General features: G+C 41.0%; 1 protein-coding gene across 2 annotated transcripts in view; it reads left to right on the top strand.

Moving 5' to 3' along the window:
* pbx1a (pre-B-cell leukemia homeobox 1a) overlaps positions 1 to 19831 on the top strand; it is a 48661-nt gene that overhangs the window by 17792 nt on the left and 11038 nt on the right. For both annotated transcript variants that reach the window (XM_056391769.1, XM_056391770.1), the window contains exon 3: positions 18935 to 19179. In XM_056391769.1, coding sequence (XP_056247744.1) covers positions 18935 to 19179 — 245 coding nt within the window. The remainder of the gene's footprint in view (positions 1 to 18934; positions 19180 to 19831) is intronic.

Raw genomic sequence — 19831 nt, 5'->3', positions numbered from 1 at the left:
GAGAGAATGAAATGATTGGATTTTGCCCAAGTAAACACTTATATTAAAGAGAGAGACAAAAGAAACAAATTGTAATGCAATGAGGTGTGGACGCTTTCTATGGTTATTGTTTCGTCTTTGTTTTTGAGTAGACTAATCCTTCCTGACGTGTTTCATTTATGCCTTTTTTCTTTTTCTTGTTTTTTTTTTTCAATTCTCTGTTTTTCTTCAATTCAGCCTGTTTGGTTATTTCATACACCCTTTTGTTTTTGCCACATACTTAAACTATGTCCCTCTCTTTTCATCTGCTGACACATTGAGACACTTTCAAAGGTCATGCCTCAAGTCTGTCTTGTCACATCACTTATTCAGGCTGGTTTTATTTATTCATGCCACTTTTTGATTTTAATAATTTAATGCAGTCAAATGTTTCTTTCATACAGCTATAAAGTGCTCGCCAGGAGTGTTGACGTCTCTGAAAATATGGTTATATGGCTTCTTTATACGCCTCGGACAATCCTCCATGTAAAGTGTGAGCTGTTGCTGTCACTAGATGCTGTAATGTGTATCGATTGAAATTATCCCTCACTTCCACTGCAGCCAGAGGACCTCTCAGATGCTGGCCAAAGAGGCAGAGTGTATAAGAGGCTCTTTTTGTACTTTTCTTTTCCTTTAGAATTTACTGCCAGCGGCCTAGAGTGGTATTTATTTTCCTCAGACTCTCCTCTGCGATGCTGGAGTTGGCAGAGTGATTTTGTAGAATAGAAACATTATAGACTGTTAGTGTCAAAGTGTTAAATGTGATGTATAGAGCTGGGGGTTTCAGAGGGAGGAGGGTGGACGGGCTTGAGGAGGAGGCGGTAAGGAGGTGAGCACTGCCAGCCATGACTGGAGCAAGGTGCTCATGGGAGAGAGGGGCCATCCACCATGTGAGGGATGGCAGGGTAATGTGGCGGGAGGTAATGGCTTTTCTCAGTCCGCTGAAACAGAGGGGAGATCATTAGGGGCTGCCGTGCCGCACCGCGCCGTCCGTTTACCCCGACTCTGCCAGCGTCTCCTGTCAGAGCAGGGATGTGGAGACACTCATTGTGTTTGTCTGTCTGTTTTTCTGTGGCGCTGGCAGCGTTGCTCCAAAGAGGCAAGAGTGTTTGATTATTATTTTGGGCCTTTCTTACTGGGATGGATAGACACTGACACTTTAGCTTACAGCTGCACTCTGATATTTCCTTAGCAAATGCTTCTCCAGCTGTGAAATCAAATCAAAGAGCTAGCCTAGACCTGATGACAAAAACAAAACTCCTTGACTTCTCCTTTGCTGTTACACAGCTGAGTACTACTATTCCACAAGCAATTCAGTTATTGGGCACAAAAGTGTTGTCTCTTAAAAAAATAAGGATTGAAAACCCTTTAGATCTTAATGTGATTTAGAGTGACTGCTACTTTGTTTCATCAAGGCGACGTTTGACTTTGATCAATTAAAAAGATCACAGTAGTTGTCATAAATTTAATTTTGTTACAAGCTACAGCGCAATACACATCTTTATAGTTCAAAACTCAAGTCTTAATCAAAAGAGAAATTCACTTCAGACAGAGATTTTGGAAAACACATTGACAAAAAGGCCTTCAGATCTCACAGTGATTGTCTATAGCAAAATAAAGATACCTCCTCTAATTTTCTTTTTCTGGCTATCATCGTCTTCGGTCCGTGTTTACTAATCATTACAGTGGTTGACATTTATGTCTTTCCACAGTAGTTACGATGAAGCACATTATAACTGCAAGCTTTCATCAAAAGCGAGATTGACTTCAGATCTTATTTTGAAAAGCCAGTGTTTCGAGCGTCACACCACAGTATGGGCGAATATTTTAGACTCTATGCTTGTTTTCATATATGGAGCCAAAATGTCTGAACTTTAATTGTGGGGAAAGACATTGATGGCATGCTTTTTGTGACCTGTGTTAGAAATAAAGGTGTGCTTTGTGCATCAGCGAGGAGTCCTCAGAACCGGTTAACAGCACTTTGAGCTGTCGGTCGATTTTTGCCCCGGCGAGCCTCCAGCCCGGCGTGACAGAGAAGATTGGACGTCATTAAGGTCTACACTCTTTCCGCTGTCTGGGGGTGTGTGAAATGGGCTCTGCTGCTGCCAAAAGCGTGGACTGTTACAGTGTATCTCCATCGTTCATGTGAAATCTCTAAGACAGATTTGCAGAACATACGACCAGAGCTGCGTATTCATCTTTGCGGTGTCATTTACCTGCTCCATATTGGTTTTCCAGATGTTTCTTTCTTTCTGTTTTTACATGCCCCTTCTGTTTTAGTTGAAGGTTGGTGTGGAAGTCACATGTCGAAGAAGAAGATTCTCCTTGTGTCGCTGTCAAGACTCATTCACGACGTATGAAAAAAAGCTTCAGAGAAATATGATCGTTCCTGTAAAATGGACCAATTACTCCCCATTGACAACCTTCAAAGCCCACTTTTATTGGCCGATTCAGTCAAATAAAATTTTATTGCACAAGCGGAAAGGGACAGCGTCATTTTTGCATAGCTTTTCCAAGCCCAGCGTTTATATGATCCCCGTTATTACACCTCTGTGACATTTAAACTTTATTGAACAAGACTTTAAAATCTGTAGGCAGTATATAAAAGATCGAGGAATTTATTTCTTTCAGATTGGAGGAGAGTCCCCCAACAGTTGAGACCTGACTGGAACAGATTGACTTGGTTTTGTTTGAGCGAATAATTTGTAAATGAAACTATTTTTAAAAATAGGTCATGTAAAATGTAATTTTTTTTTTTATATTGTAGATTTATTTTTAAAATCTAAAACAGGGCTGAAATTAGCCATTATTTTCATTTTTGATTAACTTGCTAATTAGTTTCTCAATTTCATGAAAAAAACGTCCAAAAACTGTGAAAAGTGTCCATCACAATTTCTTTAAGAATATCCAATAAATATCACGTGCATACTGTCAGTGTGGTGGGTCTTCCATAATAACACAGATTATTGAAATGAGGGCAATCAATTTTTTTTTTCGCATTGCTTGTTTTGTTTTGCCGCCAGTCCAAACCCCAAAATGTAGGCTATAAAATGTCTGAAAATAGTGAAAAATATTCATCACCGAATGTTCAAAACCTAAATATATTCAGTATATTATCACAAATGACAATTTAAGATGTAGAATTAGAGAATTTTGACCATTTGACTGTGACAATTGCTGCCGACTAATTGATTGATTCAAATCTAATCTACAATATCTGAAATTTGAATGTGATACAAGGTCGCTGAGGTTTGTCTTTAAAGCTTTATATGGCACCAGATGAACTTCCTTCTTAGAGAGTAAATGTATTTCCTAGACAGCCAGACAGAGAGAAACTAAAGCAGAAAAGGGAAAGGCACAGGGAGAAAGGTCCTGCCCCCCTCCTCTGTGTAATTAAAAGGGGGTGTCTGTCAGGGGCTGCTGCTGCTTTGTGTGGCCCCATATGTTTGGGCGCTGATACAGGGAGGATTATTCTGTTTGGAAGCCTGATAACAGCCTGTTTATAACCTTGGCACAGGCTGTAGCCTAATCTGGCAGCAGCACATCTCCCCACCCAACCCCCCACCCGCACCCCCCACCCCACCAACCCCTTAAATTTTCACAGAAAAAACATAGTGGCTATTTTTTTTCCTCCAACTGGGGGAAACAGCGATGACCCAGAAAGACTCAAGTGTTTCACCTACAGTATATCTCTCGTTTACCTGTATGTTTTTTCACATCTTAAATAGTGTGTGAAATGTTTATATGTAACCTAAACTGTCAGATTCAAGATAGCTGAGATTGTGAATGTTAACAGGTGTAAAATTATTCCATCTTGTTTTGCTAGTTTGGCTGATCATCTGTCGGCGCACACCCCACAAGCAGCATAAACACCATTTCCTCGAGTCCATTTAGTGTTCGTCGCTCTTTCATTTTCTTAAGTTGTACAGAATCAGTTCTACACTTGTACACCTTTTCTTTCCATTTCCGGACATCCATGCTGTCTTTGTTGCAAACTCTGTTTTAATTTTCTAATCTGCTGGCTGATTAGTTCGGTCTTTTGTTCTCGGAGCATATTGCCACTGTACTGCCTTTCACACGACTGAGTGTGTAATAATTTTAATTCTGCTCCCGCAAACTGCTTTGTGATTTTACGTCCTTTGTGCTTTTTGAAAAACAGCCCCAAATAGTTTAATGCCGAAATTATGCCTTTCCTTTAATAATTGCTACATGATTTATTTTATGGAAGTAATTGAACACCAGTTGCCTAGTATGGATGCTGCATTCCTAAGAAAATATGAAGAAAACCTGCTGATATATGCTAGATCAATATGACCAGGTGTTGTAGACTATTTCAATGAGAGATTCCCAGTAAATGAAAGTGTCTTTACTCATGTACTTAGTACAATCCTTTGTCCTTCCTTCATCTGTCACTTTATATTCCACAACATTTCAGATGGAAATATAGTACTTTCTACTGTAAATTTTAAATGCACAAAATATGATAGATTAAACTATCCAGCAATATTAAGAGGCTCCATCTCAACAATGACAACATTAAAGTATGGTTTACAAGGTAATGCATCAATAATAATGATGCAATAATATATTGATATTATTACACTGACAGGGGCCTTTTGATATATTAAACAGTCTAAAATTTGTTGCTAATATTTCTGTAATGAGATGACTGTGTATGAATATGAACCGCACTGTATTTCTTTTTTCTTTTGGCTTTTGAATCAGAGGGGACAAAAATACTGAAATTCAGCTCCTTGCCCACATCCTGAATCACATAATTCTCTGCTATTCTTGCCCTAAATGTTCATATTAATAAGAAGCTTCCAACCTTGCTGATGAGTTTCCAGCACGCTGAATAAAAGTCACTCTCAGTAATGCACTGTTCTATAGCGAGGACCCTTAACCGGCACACTGCAGGGAGAGGGAGTGCTCGGAGTGGCAGGCAAAGAGAACTGTCAACCTGTCACATTTCTCCCTCCTCTTCCCCCTGATAAATTAAAGTTACACAGTGTGCGTGTTGTAGCAGCGGAAGGCTGTGCAGAAAAGCCTGGCTCCTCAGGTCTCAGGAGATAGCTGGCAACTAGGTCAGACTGATAATGTAATCCGCTGACTGGATCCTCAGCCCACTACATCCAGAGAGAAAAGCATGACAGGAAAAAAAAAATGGAAATGTAGGAGGAAAATAGGAACTTTTATGTGTTTTTTATTTACTTAGCTTGCATGCTCTCGTTAATGAAGTTTATGAAGGAGCAATGTCCGTGCAGTCTGTTGTGAGGGAATGCAACGTATACTGTGTGTGTGTGTGTGTGTGTGTGTGTGTGTGTGTGTGTGTGAGACTGACTGACTGACTGACTGACTGACTGCACATGTGTGATAATTCAAAAAGTGTAATCCATGTAAATATACCTCACACTCTTCACATGGGAATCTTATTTACACAGATTCCTTTTTATGCGTTATCTTTGCACTGCACTGCACATCCACAACAAAACAGTATCATGCGAGTCCGCGGGGAGAGAGAGTGACAAGAATAAGTTCCTGCATCAGCAAGGTGCATTTTCATTCCCATGCAGTATTCCAGAGAGGCTCTGTGGGCCCACTGTGACAACTCTGCCTCCCTGCAGGTGTGGAAATGAAACCGGGCCTATAAATAGCCCAGGCAGCTGGGAGTAGAGCACTGTAGAGGAGAAGGGTGGGGGGGGTGGGGAGGGGAGTGGATTAGAGGTCCAGCTGGGGATGCAGGTGTGTAGAAGCTGACCAACAGAATACCATTGCTGTCTCACCCAGGGGGGCTGGAGGGAGGAGAGGCTGTGAAGCTGCAACTCGATCCAGTTTGAGAGAACTACAATATATTATTAAGTTAAATCCATATACTGTTTGTGTGATCATAGTGAAGTACCATGGAAAACTAGGAGTAGCAGTAAAATAGCCCCCAGTGTGGCCATGTTTGAATAGTCTAGTTTCTTTATTGTCACCTCAATATGCTAAATAGGTAAATTAGGGCTTCGCAATTACTATTAGGTATCTGTAATCTAAAAGTTCACAACTATGGCTTATTTGTTTGTTTGTACTGTACTGTAATATTTTAAAGTTTAATGTGCTTCCAATGTCAGGAAATGAAAATTAAGATTTAGGAACAGGCGGCTTCAAGTTTTTTTATACAAATAGTAAAAAAAAGTTTGTTCTGGATCGATTGTCAGAAACATGTAACAAACCACATTTGCTTTTATTCTAAGCAACTTATCAATCAATCAGACATTATTTGTATAGCGCTTCTCATCCAAATAATGTAATACAAAGTGCTTTACAGAATAAAGCAATACAAGTGAGGGACGTCCTCAGCTAAACAGCTGACACCAAAGTGATTTGAACACGCAACCTTCTGATCTGGAGTCAGACGCACTATACGCCACGAGGTCTGTGCAAACTGAATTTTTTTTTTTTTTAATAATATTTAATATTTCATATATATGTTTATATAAATATATGTTATATATATATTATATTGTGTGTATGTATATATATGTATACACAAAAATCTAAAGGTTTTGTGTTCAAATCACGTCAAGGTCATCTGTGTATCTGTGTATGCACATGTATACAATATATAAATGCCATACAAAAACACACACACACGCACAGACACACACATATATAGGTGTCTATGTAGATTTTCTTTTAGTTAGTAATTTTTATAAGATGTGACTCTTAGTTAGAGAAGTACCTGGTCTGCTCAGTGTTACAAAAAACAACAACAACCTGAATGTCTGAACAGGAAATTTTTCTTGTTTTTGTATCAAAATCATTGTTTTTTTTTTTTATTTCAATTTCTAAAAGAGATGATGACATTCAAGTAGAGATGTTCTAGTTAATGAGATATCTTGGAGTTTGTACTACTCAACAAAAGTAGAAATTACATTAAATTCTTTTTCACATTCCGTCACTTAAGAAAATTAATGTGAACAAATGGGATGCAAGAGGTATTTCAAAAATGAAATAATGTGGGACATTCAGTGGCCTAATGAGAAGGGTGCATACCCCATGTCCATGGTTTGATTCCCAGCTGTGGGCATTCGTTGCATGTCATCCCCCTCTAATTGTAACTCTTGTGTCTTGTCTCTGCAGACTGTCAAATAAAGGAAAAGGCCAAAAAAAGAAAAAGAATTGTGGCATTTGATTATTTTTGACATAGCGGTGCAGTCTTTAGTTCCTTGTTTCGCTCTCGGCACCAGTTTGGTGAACTGGTTGAAATGAGCTGAATGGGATCCTGATAAAACGTTTGACGCTGTTTCCATGGTTACAGCTGACTGACTGTTGGATGTTCAGCTGCAGACTGTGGCTCTAACTGTACCAGTCCTTCTCCTTCTTTTCAGTGTCTCAGTGCCATCTGCACAGGTTCAACCCCTGAAGGCAACATTTTGAGTTTCAGCTTGTGGAACAAATTCGGTGAAAATATTCAGCGTTGTATTCAAATCAGTGTGCAGTGATATGGAAAATATGGGTTATTGTGACAACACTTGGTCTAGATTTAGTAAGAGCAAAACAGCTGTATAAACATATATAGACCAGTACATTTAAGGTGATTTCAATTGCGATTTGATTTAATTTGAGGTTTTACATTTCATTAACTTTTTTTATTCATTTATTTTTATATTAAAAAAAACAAACAAAGAACATTTCACTATTTTGACAGAGCTGACCACAGCTGAAGTGCAAGTGCTGTGTGTCCTTTGGTAGAGATGAGTACAGGCCCTCATATTGGATCAACAAAATGTCAACAAGCTGCAGAAGAGCAGAGAGTGTGGAACTATCCCAAGATTTAAAAAAAAACACACTGCACAGCTGCATTTCTCATGTACAATATGTCATTAAAGACAGCCAGAGTTCAGTGTTGTTAGAGTTTGGGCTGTTTCAGCAGATTTAGTTGTTTTTCATAGTTTACACTCAAACATTTGGCGTGATGACTACATTTGTAGTGTTCTTTGGCAGATGACAGCTCCCTTATCGGCCTCTCAGACTGACACAGTGACCCAGGTTAAACCCACACTGGTTTTCGATCTGAATGGGTCAGCATGTGCTTTTGGGAGGTAAAGTCAATAAAACTACAGCTGCACACTCAAGTGTTTTGTGAACAGTGAAGACAATGTAGCAGCAGCATGAAAAAACTGGGTCAACATGCATTTAGCCGACCCATGTCATACATGTGTCTCTCATTTGAAATGGATATTAGTGTTTCTGGCATGTGCTGCTGATGCCACAGGGCTGTCTGCATTTTATATTGGTTGCTCCTTTTACAGAGAGCAGTATTGTCTTTATTTTTTAAAATCAAACCTCAGCTTTTAGGGCAGAAAATGTTGCTTTCATTCCCAATGGATGACTTGATATGCTTTTCATGTAAATGACGTCTAGCACTTGCACGCTGGTGTTTGCATTAATGCATTAATTCCTCAGTGCTGTATGCTTTTTGTAGCCGGAGGAAAAATGACACATTTTCTTCAAAAACACACTCCCCCGCTTACAGTCCCACTCCATGCATGCACATACACACACACACACACACACACACACCACACACACACACACACACACACACACACACACACACACATTTCGGTGCTGATTGACAGCAGGAGCTCCCTCTGACCCAGTATTCTGCTACAGTGGGACGATCCCACAGGCTTGTGATTAATGACTAGGCTTTATCCACTAGTGGTGTGGTAGGCCTGCCAGCCAGGCCACTTAGACTGCCTGGACCACTACCTCTGCTGTAAACACAAACACTCTCTCTCTGCCTATGTGTTTCTCTAGCTCGCTCGCTCTCTGCCTACAGGCATTGCATCGTCATATTCATCGTTAACAGCTCCAAACCTCTGTCCCGAGTTGACCCCCCTCTAACACATCCACACACCAACACACACATGTATTCTCATAGCATCACCATGAACATTATTTTGCTCTTTGCCCTCAATGAATAAGAAGCTGCAGTTTTTCATAGCAAACATTAGTCAAATTTTATTTGCATCATTTCTGCATTGGGACAGCTCTGGTGGTGTCGGGTGGAGCATCATGCATAATCCAACCTTTGTTTGTAGTTTACATGCTCCGTTTTGTTTATGCTAAATTCCGGACACTATTTTTTTTTTTCCAAAACAAACCATCGCTTACCGGATAGTCCAAGCAGGTTACAGGAAGATGTTAACAGAGATGTTCGAAAAAGAAATATGTCTTTATGAAATGGAGCTGGTCTCACAAATGGACAGTGATAACTCACATTGTTTTTCTCTCCTGACAGCTAGGGGCAGACTAAGCATCACTAGTCTTTTGAACACCAGGCCTGGCAAAACAGTAAACCTCACAGGGATTTCCGTAGTTGTGACAGCGTCCAAACAAAAGTGCACACACAGCAAAACAAAGCCGGTTTGACTTATTCTGCCTTGATGGGAAGCTCCCTGATGAATGCAGGGAGAGACCATATTTCCTACTGGAGCAAATCTCTCAAGTGTTACAATATTAATGGCACCTGGAAGCCTATCAAACATTCGGATGGCACCGGTCCACCTTCCAGATTCTACACTGCAACTTTCATGCTGAAGTTAGAGGCACTTTTGACTTGTGTTTTGATGACCAAAAGCATGACTATTGAATCACTTGTTAAAAACTGTGTGCAAATGTGAGGATTTGTTGCCTTTTTGCTTTGTATCATTATAGACTGAATATCTTTGGGTTTTGGTCTGTTGGTTGAACAGACATGCTTGGCTCTGGGAGATTGCGGTGGCCCTTTTTTTTCTATTAAGCTCTAAGCTAGAGCTGAAATTATTAGTCAATTAATTTTTCAGTTGATATAATGAAAATTAATCATAGTTTTAGTCATTTTTCAAGAGAAAAAGTGCCCAACTGGTTCCAGTTTCTCAGATGTGAGGATTTGATACTTTTCCATATCAAATATACTATATACAATACATACAGCACATACAAGACCTTGGACTCTTAAAAAAATTATAATGAGCATTTTCTTTTTTCTGATGTTTTATAGACAAAACAATTAATGGATTGTCAGAATAATCTGCATTTCGATTGATAATAGAAATATTTGAGGGTTGCAGGCCTGATTTAATCAAAAGTAGTCAAAGTAGTCAGCAGCCTGCTTATGTCCGACCACATTGACAGTGCTCTGATAGTTTAAGCTTGGCCGTGGTTTGTCATGAGACAACACAAGTGTCCTCTCTATTCTGGTGGAAGTGTGACCTGAACTTAAGGGCATGGACATGAGATAAATCTAAGTCTCAGTACAACAACTTAGACATAAGATAAGATTAAAAGGCTGATGATTTAACCTATAAAATCTTTGCGTTACACTTCAAAAATGGGTAAAGCTGAAAGCGTTATAATACAGGAATATCATAGCTCATCCAACCAACGCCTGAGCAGTTGAGAAAACAACAAGATTAGCATTTACCACAGCTGACATTACCTGTCAATTCATATTGTTCATCTGGATCCACATATGTAGGATATTTACTGTCTGACGCAACACTTTCTTAACCTGTGATGCACAGACGCTGTATATATGGAGATGCTCAGTTTGCATTGTGTCTAAATATAGAAAAGACAATAGGATCATATTTATTTACAGAAGAGGGACTGGCATATGGCTAACATTATTATCATGCCATTCAAAGTGACCACTTGTGCTTTATGGAGAGGAGCATTGTCATCATGGAAGATATTGGTCCCAGTGGAGATGACATGCATCATGGGATAATCTAAGTAACCACTCTGAATCTTTTTTTTTTTTTTTTTTTTTTTTTTATAGTAGAGGGTAGTACAGACTGAACCACGTGACTCTGAATGGTCTCTTTACAGAATAATAATAATGTACCAGCAGCATCTGTGTGTGTTTCTGCTCTCTGTGTTTTACCCTCTAAAGAGTGTGTGTAGTTTTGATCTTCCAGAGAGGCACACTGCAAGCCAGCTTTTCTTTCTAGCAACGTTGTGTAAAACGCATGTTCACATGTTGTCGAGTGAAGCCGAGCACAGCGAAGCAGAACCACAAGCACTATTGTCTATGAGTGGCCATATGGTGGGTGTCCTTGCATGGTAGCTTAAGGGACCCTTTCTCCCTGAGATGAAACAATTTTGTTCAGAAATGAACCTCCTCTCTCAGGCCTCTGTGTTCATCAGACCCTGCCCCATCACCCACCTCTGAGATCACACAGTGTATCACACCTCCCAACAGACCGCCTGGAGCAGGGACGGCAACCTGGACAACCAGGTAGACCTAAACAAGCGCGGTCACATGGTCCCTGTGCCTCCCCCCTTGTCAAAAAACCCACCCCTACTTCCAGTCTATCCCTGCTCCGTGCCTCCAGATGTGGCTTAATTTACTGCGACTCTGCTAATTGCTGTAATTAAGGATTAATTACTGTTAATTACCTTCGCATAAACTCATCACCAGTCAAAGAGCGGAGCCTTATGAAATGTGCCATGCACAGGAATACACACCACGGGGACTTGAGGAGGATTGTGTTAACGGACCTCTTGTTTCATGTCTTGTCCTGGTGCGTAGGGAGGGCTTGTAGGGTAACAGTTAGGGCAGGACGCTCACTGTCACGGACCATCTCCTCCTGACTCCGAAGGCTTCACACGTCACCTCCTCACCAACTGTTGCCCGGGACAGCATCACTACGCTCGCTGTCATTTGATTATTAGAGGCTGGCATTTATTTGTGGAAAAGTAGATGACAAATTTGATACGCTAAGGAAGTCTTGTTAAGATTATCTGCAATAATATCTGAGGGGTTTTTTTTCTATGGCAAATGACTAAACACTTCTACAACTAACCTCCAGAGCTTTGGACTGGGCATTGAATGTCCAGATTCTCATCTTGTTTACTTATTCTTTCATCAAATATTTCCTGATCTAAATCATAACTTTTAATAAAGATTCCTGTGTGAGGAGTGTGAGGTATATTGTCATGGATTACACTTTTTTACTAATCTAGTGTGTGCAGTCACACACACACATACACACACCAGCTGGATAGGTTTGTACTCTGTTTTTTTTGGCCAAGATTGGCTACTGTTTGTCCAATTATTTGGCTATTTGCAAAAAATAAAACTAAGCTCTAAGTCTGGCAGTGCTCAAAAAGAATTTTATGTGACGGGTCTTACCGCCAAACAAAAGTGTTTCTATGGCTGAAATGGGTGTGAATTTTAGACAGTTGATTTTGGAAAGTTACAGGCCATTGGAGAGTTGAAAGGAGAGCTGAAACTCTCCAGTGTTCTGCTGAGGAATACTAGCCGCTTGAGATCCTGACTATGTAGCTGCAACATCCCAGATTCATATCCTGGGGACCTTCCTGTCACCTGTTCACTGTCAACTGCCCCAGCTTCATCTAAAAGTCTGTGTGATCGGTCATTTGTTTACTCTGTGTTTTCCCACGCGTGGTCCTCTCTCCATAGAGCTGTCTTTGTCTCTCGGGCTAGCGGGCCAACTGTGCGGCTCGCTGCTCCACAAGCTTGTGACTTCTCCTCAGTTATTCAGCCAACGTGGTTTCTGATGCAGCCTGGAGCTGTTGGAACTGCATGGGCTGAGCATGAGTTTGATTCAATCAAGAAGATATATATTTTAAGACACCTTAAGAAAGACTGACAGCCAGGGGGCTAATGTATTGTCTGTTTTGAATAATGAATTATTTTAATGAAGGCTTTTAAATGGGAGTGCTCTGCTTTGGTGGCAGGGCGGTGCTCTGAATGGTCTTCTCCTCTGGCGCTGGCTGCCTCATTATCAGGCCAGCCCCTCAGGCCTCAAACTGGCCTGCTTAAGCCTCAGATGATGACGATAATTACCGTTATTAGGAGTAGCTGCAGGGGGAACTTGTTCTGAAAAACACCAAGCTGAGTTCTTGCCTCGCTTGCCGCCGCCGCCACCACTGCCGCATGAGAAACTACCGATCGCCAGTGGAGAAAGCCAGAGAGGGAGAGAGACAGAGGGAGAGGAGGGAAAAAAATGATTAAAAAAAAGGAGGGGACGAGGGGAGCGGCCACCAAATCCGCCTAATGTGACGCCTGTCAGCTCGTCTCCCACCAGCTGTCACCTTCCAAATGCACTGGGGTTCATTTTTTTAATTGACACCTCGCTTTCCTATTCCATTTCTATTTTTCGCCTTTCATTCTTCCTCCATCACTCTCTTCCCTCCTTGCCTGTACCATCCACATCTCCTCGTCTCTGCCTGTCCCTCCAGTATTTCTTTGGTGTTTTTCCTTGTCCTTGGTATCCCCCATCCCCCCACCCAGTGTCAGATACGACACTCCTGCTCTGCCCCCTTTCTGCACATGATACTCGAGATGGCTGATAAAACATAAAGCTGTTTTAGAGGTACTTTATGACTATGCCCTTGTGTACTGAGGCTGTACAGCTTCCCATTATCTGGTGATGGAGAGAACATTTTGGGCCTGAGAAAGTTTCCCATGAGTTCATAGATAGACCACAAATTTAGCTCTCAGCTCACAGTACAGAACATTTTAAGACAATTTAAACTATACAATGTTGAGAATATAATAACAGATTTCGTGACACAGATTTCATAGTGAGCTATGATTAGAAATATCATAATAATTGTGCTTTCTTTATTAAAGCCCAGATTCAATTCAGTAGAAATGAGCAGGTATACAGTAAATTGGATATAATGCAACATAATAGTCATTCAGCGTTCTCAGTAATGATAATAGCGTTGTTTAGCACTGTCGTTTACCCCTACTGTGTGGGTCAGCATGAAATATGGCACAGTGCGGCATTATGATGATTGCTTCTTTGGTAGGGCTGAGTTTTGAATCTCAGTACTTTTTTGGTTTCAACCAAAATATGTCCCTAACACCATTGAAAATTGAAAACATCGGAAGCTGGAAGATTCATACTCCTCTTAAGAGCTCAAATAACTAGTTAATTGATTGTTATTTTTTAAAGCAAATGTGACCTTGCTCCAACTTCCCAACTGACTGCTTTTCATTGTCTTATGTGATAATAAATGGAATATTTTCAGGTTTGGGACTGGTATTTGCAAAAAAGACCAAAAAAAAAACCAAACAAACTATATCATATAAGACAATCGGTTTAGGCTTTAGTTAAATGTGATATACATTTTCCACCATTTTCTTACATTTTATAGACTAAACAATTGACTGATTAATCAGGAAAGTAATTGAATGATTAATCAATATGGAAATAATCATTAAATGAGGCCTCATTCTTTTTGAACAGACAGTTTCTGGATTACATCTTGTACTAGAGAGTTATGTGACATGTTTTAATTTCGAAGCTCACTCCAACTCAGTGTGTGTTTACATACGCAAATTAAGAAATTGTTATATCCCAACTTGAGCCATTTTTAGGTTTAATTTTATTTAGATAAAGTTCTTGTTTGGCTGCTTGTGTCTGGAAAACATTTAAAAGGTAAACTCAACCAATTTAATACTTCGGTGTGTGTTCACAGATGTTGGGGAGTACTACTGCATGTGTGAAAAAAGTTGCATGAAGCCTAAAGGGAGCTGAGTAAAATCTGATAAATTGACTCAAGTGATGTCACTTATGTCAGTGGTGGTTGGTGCCGAAGACTACAAGTTTGAAAATGAAAAAAATAAATAAATGAGGGAGTGTGGAGTTTCAAAGAAGTGAATTTACCAGACCTCTGCAGAATCAATCCTCATCTCTGCTGCTGTGTTAGCTGCTACTGGCATAAAAACCTGCCTCTGACTGAACTGTCGCTGACCGAGTTGGGCTGTTGGTAATGTGGTTGAGTACTCCTTTAACAGCTTTTCATTATCTGGTGCTTGAGAGAATAATTTAGGCCTCCATGAGTTCATGGATTGACCACAAATTCAGCTTTCAGCTACAGTTAATTAAAAAAAAACAGTAAAGACCATTTTACTTTTTAAAATAACACAATATTTAGAATATAGCAATTATTTTGACAGTATAGACTTTATAGAGATCTCCAATTACAAATTTCATAATGATTGTATTCTCTTTATTGAAGCCCTGATTTAATTCAGTAGAAATGAGCACATATACAGTAAACTGGATATAACGCAACATAATATTCATTTAGTGCTCTCAGTAATGATGATAGCATTGCTTAGTACTGTAGTTTACCCCTACCGTCTGGGTCAGTGTGAAATATGGAACAGTGCTGCATCTTATGAAGACTGCTTTATTGGGCTTGTATCAAATGCAGATGAGAGCTGGATGCTGAACTCCTTGAAGGAGCGGGGAGGGGAGGATTTGTATTAGTGATACTTGTCATGTCTGCTGTAAATCACGCTGCTTTTTTCAGGTTCCTGGTTGTTGTTGTTTTGTCTCAGAATGCTGTGTGGCAGGGATGAATGGTGGTGATGTTACATTATCATGTGGCTGTCGCTTTCACTCCTGCTGACTGGTCTGTGACAGGCCCACACACACACACACACACACACACACACACACACACACCACACACACACACACACACACACACACACACACACATAGATGTATACACACATCCATGGTTGTGTCAGGAGCAGGCCTGATTTATTAACTGCTGAAACCCTAGATGACGTGTGCCCACACAATCAATAGAGAGCACAACCACTGCCAGGCCCTCTCTGGGGTCATGTGATGTGGACAAGAGCAAGGCAAGAAAGGACACGTGCGTGCACGCACACACAAACACATATATATAGACCACAGTGCTGCGGAGTGTATTGCATTACTGTATTGATGGGAAATGGATCCAGTCCAGTGTTGGCTGCTAGCTGCCAGTCAGAGGCAAGAAGGGTAAACTTTCATCATGGCTGTCAGGGACATCGCTGCTGCCTTGTTTGACCGTAAATCTTCCTAATTGTGACAGAATACTTCAACATCATTAATTAAACATGTTTTCATTTAAAAGCACTCGCAGGGCGCCAGGCTGGGTGCTCAGGGTAGTCTGCCAATATGCATAGCTGTGTATTTTTCCTGTGTGTGTGCGCCTATATGAGTTCTTACATTTGTGCACAAAGTGCATGTTTGTGCTGTGTGTTTGTGTGTGCGCACCTTGATTCTCCCTGTACGAGTGGGTGGCTTAATCGTCGTGTTTATTTACACTGCAGTTGTCTGCAAACAGCAGGCAGTGTGGCGATGGGCATGAGCCAGCTCTTAAGGAAGTAAAACAGCAGAAATTAATTTTGTCAATAACCAAAACAAAGGCTTATTCTTAGAATCCCATTTATTATTCAGGAAACAGCTCAAGGATTGTTTATGATACGTATTCATTTTTTATGCCTTGCCTTTTTGGGTTTAGTGCCCCACATCTCAGGGAAGGAATTATACAAGAGTGTGCACAAAGGAAAGGAAAGAAGAAGAGAGGAGGAAGGAGGGAGGGAGGGAGGGAGGGAGGGAGGGAGGAAGCGACAGAGAGGGGAATTGTGTCCTCTCATTGTTCAATTAAGTCTGTCGGTAATGATCAAGATGAGATGATGGCCATCTTCCTTTTATAGATACTAATCTGTGACTGTCCATGGAATAAGAGAATCGCAGAGCAGTATGGACTCCATGCCTTTGTTGCAGCAATAGACTAGAAAGTGTGTATAAAAGGTTTTTGGTGTTATTGTACAAGTGTTGGGAGCATGTGATGTATTGTAATAGAGGGCACTTCCCTCTGTCAGGTGATTATGTTAATGTATAGTCCATGGTTGCAGAGTTCACAACGACTGGCATTGAGGTCTAATCAATTTCATTGCTATTACTGAACAGAAATAAATAAAGCTGATGGCTGTGGTTAGGGTAATTATGCCACAGCACAGTGAATTTGTTTGATTTTCCTTATTAATTGTATTTATTTAATCCATTTCATGCTTTTAGTTGTGCACTCGGGGACTTGGAGGGAATGAATAAATCACTCTTAGGCTCATTAGATTCCCCCTCTGGTTGGGATGTGCCACTATTTTGTCAGTATCAAATTGGTGAGTGTTATAATTTCCCGCTGGTGTGATTCACATGACAAATATCCACATATTCATCTACCTGCACATGTGCACATGCGCCCACACACACATACACACACACACACACACACACACACACACACACACACACACACATGCACATGCATCTGCTCCCCATCTGAACTCCTGACCTTTTCCAGCCGTCTGATAGCCATTGACATTTGCCTCTTGAGCTGAGCTTGCTCACGTGTTGGAGCTGATGGGAATGGATGATGTTATTGCAGGAGGAGAAAAAGAGAGGAAAGGAAAAGGGATGGGGTGGGGGGTTGGGGGTGGTGGGGTTGAAAAGAGGAGGACTAGGGTAGACAAGCTCCCCACGCTGCCCCAGGAATCCATCTGGACCCCCTGCTCACCAGAAAGGTCACAGGGCGACTCAACCTTACATCCTCATTACAAAAGAGCCGTCGCCGTGACCGGAGACTGTGGGGCTGCAATATGGCTTTACTGCTCTGTCACACAACCTGTCATTTACCCTCACTGTCTACAGTCATCATGAAAGAGACACACACAGTATGCACTATTGGATTGTCCCCCCCTGAAACATTTTGATAGACACGTAGATTAAAACGTGTATGAAAAATGTGGTGGCAGTGTGAGCTTTGTCTTTGTCCTTGAAGACAGTGGATGGAATGGAGGGCTGCACCTGGTCGGCTGTTTTCAGCACCTCTGAGAAAAGCAGGACGCTCTGCTGCTTTACCGAGGGAGCCTTCTGGTGGCAGAAAGAGGCAGGGCAGTACAGCTGATCCTAGATAAAAAATCATGGTGAAACATCTGTATGTTTTATACACTAGAATATAGTTTAAAAAATAGTATTATTGAAAGTGTCAGCAGTGTATAGTTTTGGCATGAACGCATTTGTGTGTGAACGTGTGCACGGATGAGTCTGGTTTTGTGTGTACTTTGTTTGTGCATGTCCATCTCAGCAGGCCTGTCTGTGTTATGTTTACACTCCACTCTTTACACCATGGGAGCAGATCCCATGTAGGTGTGTGAAGACTCAGTGTAGGTTCAAATCCCCAAACAAGCGTTCAAACACACCTTACTATCAGTTGTAAAAACATCCTTAGTCCTGTTAAATGTAAGATTACAACACTGTGAATGCTGCCCTGGGACCACAGGTGTGGCAGCAGAACGCTGATTCAGTTGTTATTTGTAAGATATGTGGAGAGACGATCCAAAATCCTGCACATCCAGCCTGATGCTGAGATGAGAAAAAAATATTAATGCTCAGTGTTTTACTAATGTCATGAGTGTTAAAATACATAATCCAAATGATTAAAAATCCAATGACAGTGAATTCAGAACCTTTTAAGCTTTTCTATTCTTTGCTATTTTTATATAAGTAGTCATCAGATTTCCAATTTGTGCTTCTTCATGTAGCGGAACTGTTTGATTTAGTTCAAATTCTTTAATCTCCATGACTCATTCATTTGAGACAACGTATCTTTGCATTAACATACTGTGTTACACTTTGCATCATTAGTTTGGTTTGCTTTGTAGACAACATCTGACAAGATAATAAAGCCATCAGCCAGAAACTAAACATAGTCTGAGCATAAGGGAAGCAATGAAAGATGAACTGTGGTGGAAGGCTGTGTTAATTTTTTTCACATGAAATGATAGTCAAAATCGATGAAATGATAGTTTTATGGTCCTACGTAGCTGCCAGCCTCTGTGAGGCTGCAGGTTTTTATGGCGCAGGCTTGAACTATTAAAGCAACGGCCATATTTCAGGCTGGAGCGGAAGAAATAGTTAAGAATCTCTTTCAGCCATTGTTAAATTCCTCTGCCTTGTTATTCAGTCACTTTGTTCACCTTAAAAGTGAATCATTAAGGACACAAATTAGACTGTTGAGTACCATTATATTGATGTCCTTCTCCTCCTCTCCTCCACAGTGCTCAGTATCCGCGGCGCCCAGGAGGAGGAGCCTCCAGATCCCCAGCTGATGCGACTGGACAACATGCTGCTGGCGGAGGGTGTGGCCGGGCCGGAAAAAGGTGGCGGGTCGGCAGCTGCAGCAGCTGCCGCAGCGGCCACTGGTGGCGTTGGTGCCGACAACTCAGCAGAACACTCCGACTACCGGGCCAAGCTGTCTCAAATCCGACAAATTTACCATACGGAGCTGGAGAAGTATGAACAGGTGGGAATATTGTTTTTGTAACATTGGCTCTGCACCAGCTTTTCCTCAGCTTTAGTATATCATAGCTGATTATTCAGCTCAGTCCCTACTCTTGTAACAGATATTTATTCTGTCATTTTATTGGAAATATATTTTATCAGTGAATGCAAAAATGCATTGGTAGAATTACAGCCCGCCACACATTTTGGCCATCAAGGTGATAAAACAACCAGGGGGCATTTTTATCACTTGGAAAACATCCCTACTAAAAATGGTCCCCACTATTGGAAGCACCTGCCCTGTTATCATACCCAAAAGCGAGATAGTGTGTGGATCAAATATTTGAGTATTTTATGTTCCCTTAACAGTCCACACTCGAGGGAATCATCTGTAGCACTGCACCTCAGTGTGTTGACCCCCCCCCCTTCATTACAGAACTTTAGGGCATTTTATACCTTTATTAGAAAGATACAGAAGAGAAATTATGCTAGAGAAAGACGGAGAGAGACATGCAATAAAAGTCTCAGGCTAGATGTGAACAGGGGACATCGCAGTTTGCCTCTAGGCCACCAAGCCCCACAAATGGTCTATTTATTTTCTCTTTCACTACAGAAAGTTCATATCAGTGTTCTCTCTGCTCTGCAGCCTCCCACTAATGGAGCCTGGTCAGGTG

Source organism: Seriola aureovittata, chromosome 12 (genome assembly GCF_021018895.1).
Source record: "Seriola aureovittata isolate HTS-2021-v1 ecotype China chromosome 12, ASM2101889v1, whole genome shotgun sequence".
NCBI classification, from domain to species: Eukaryota; Metazoa; Chordata; class Actinopteri; order Carangiformes; family Carangidae; genus Seriola; species Seriola aureovittata.
The sequence above is the reverse complement of the archived record's forward strand: the minus strand, read 5'-3'. Positions and strand labels throughout refer to the sequence as shown.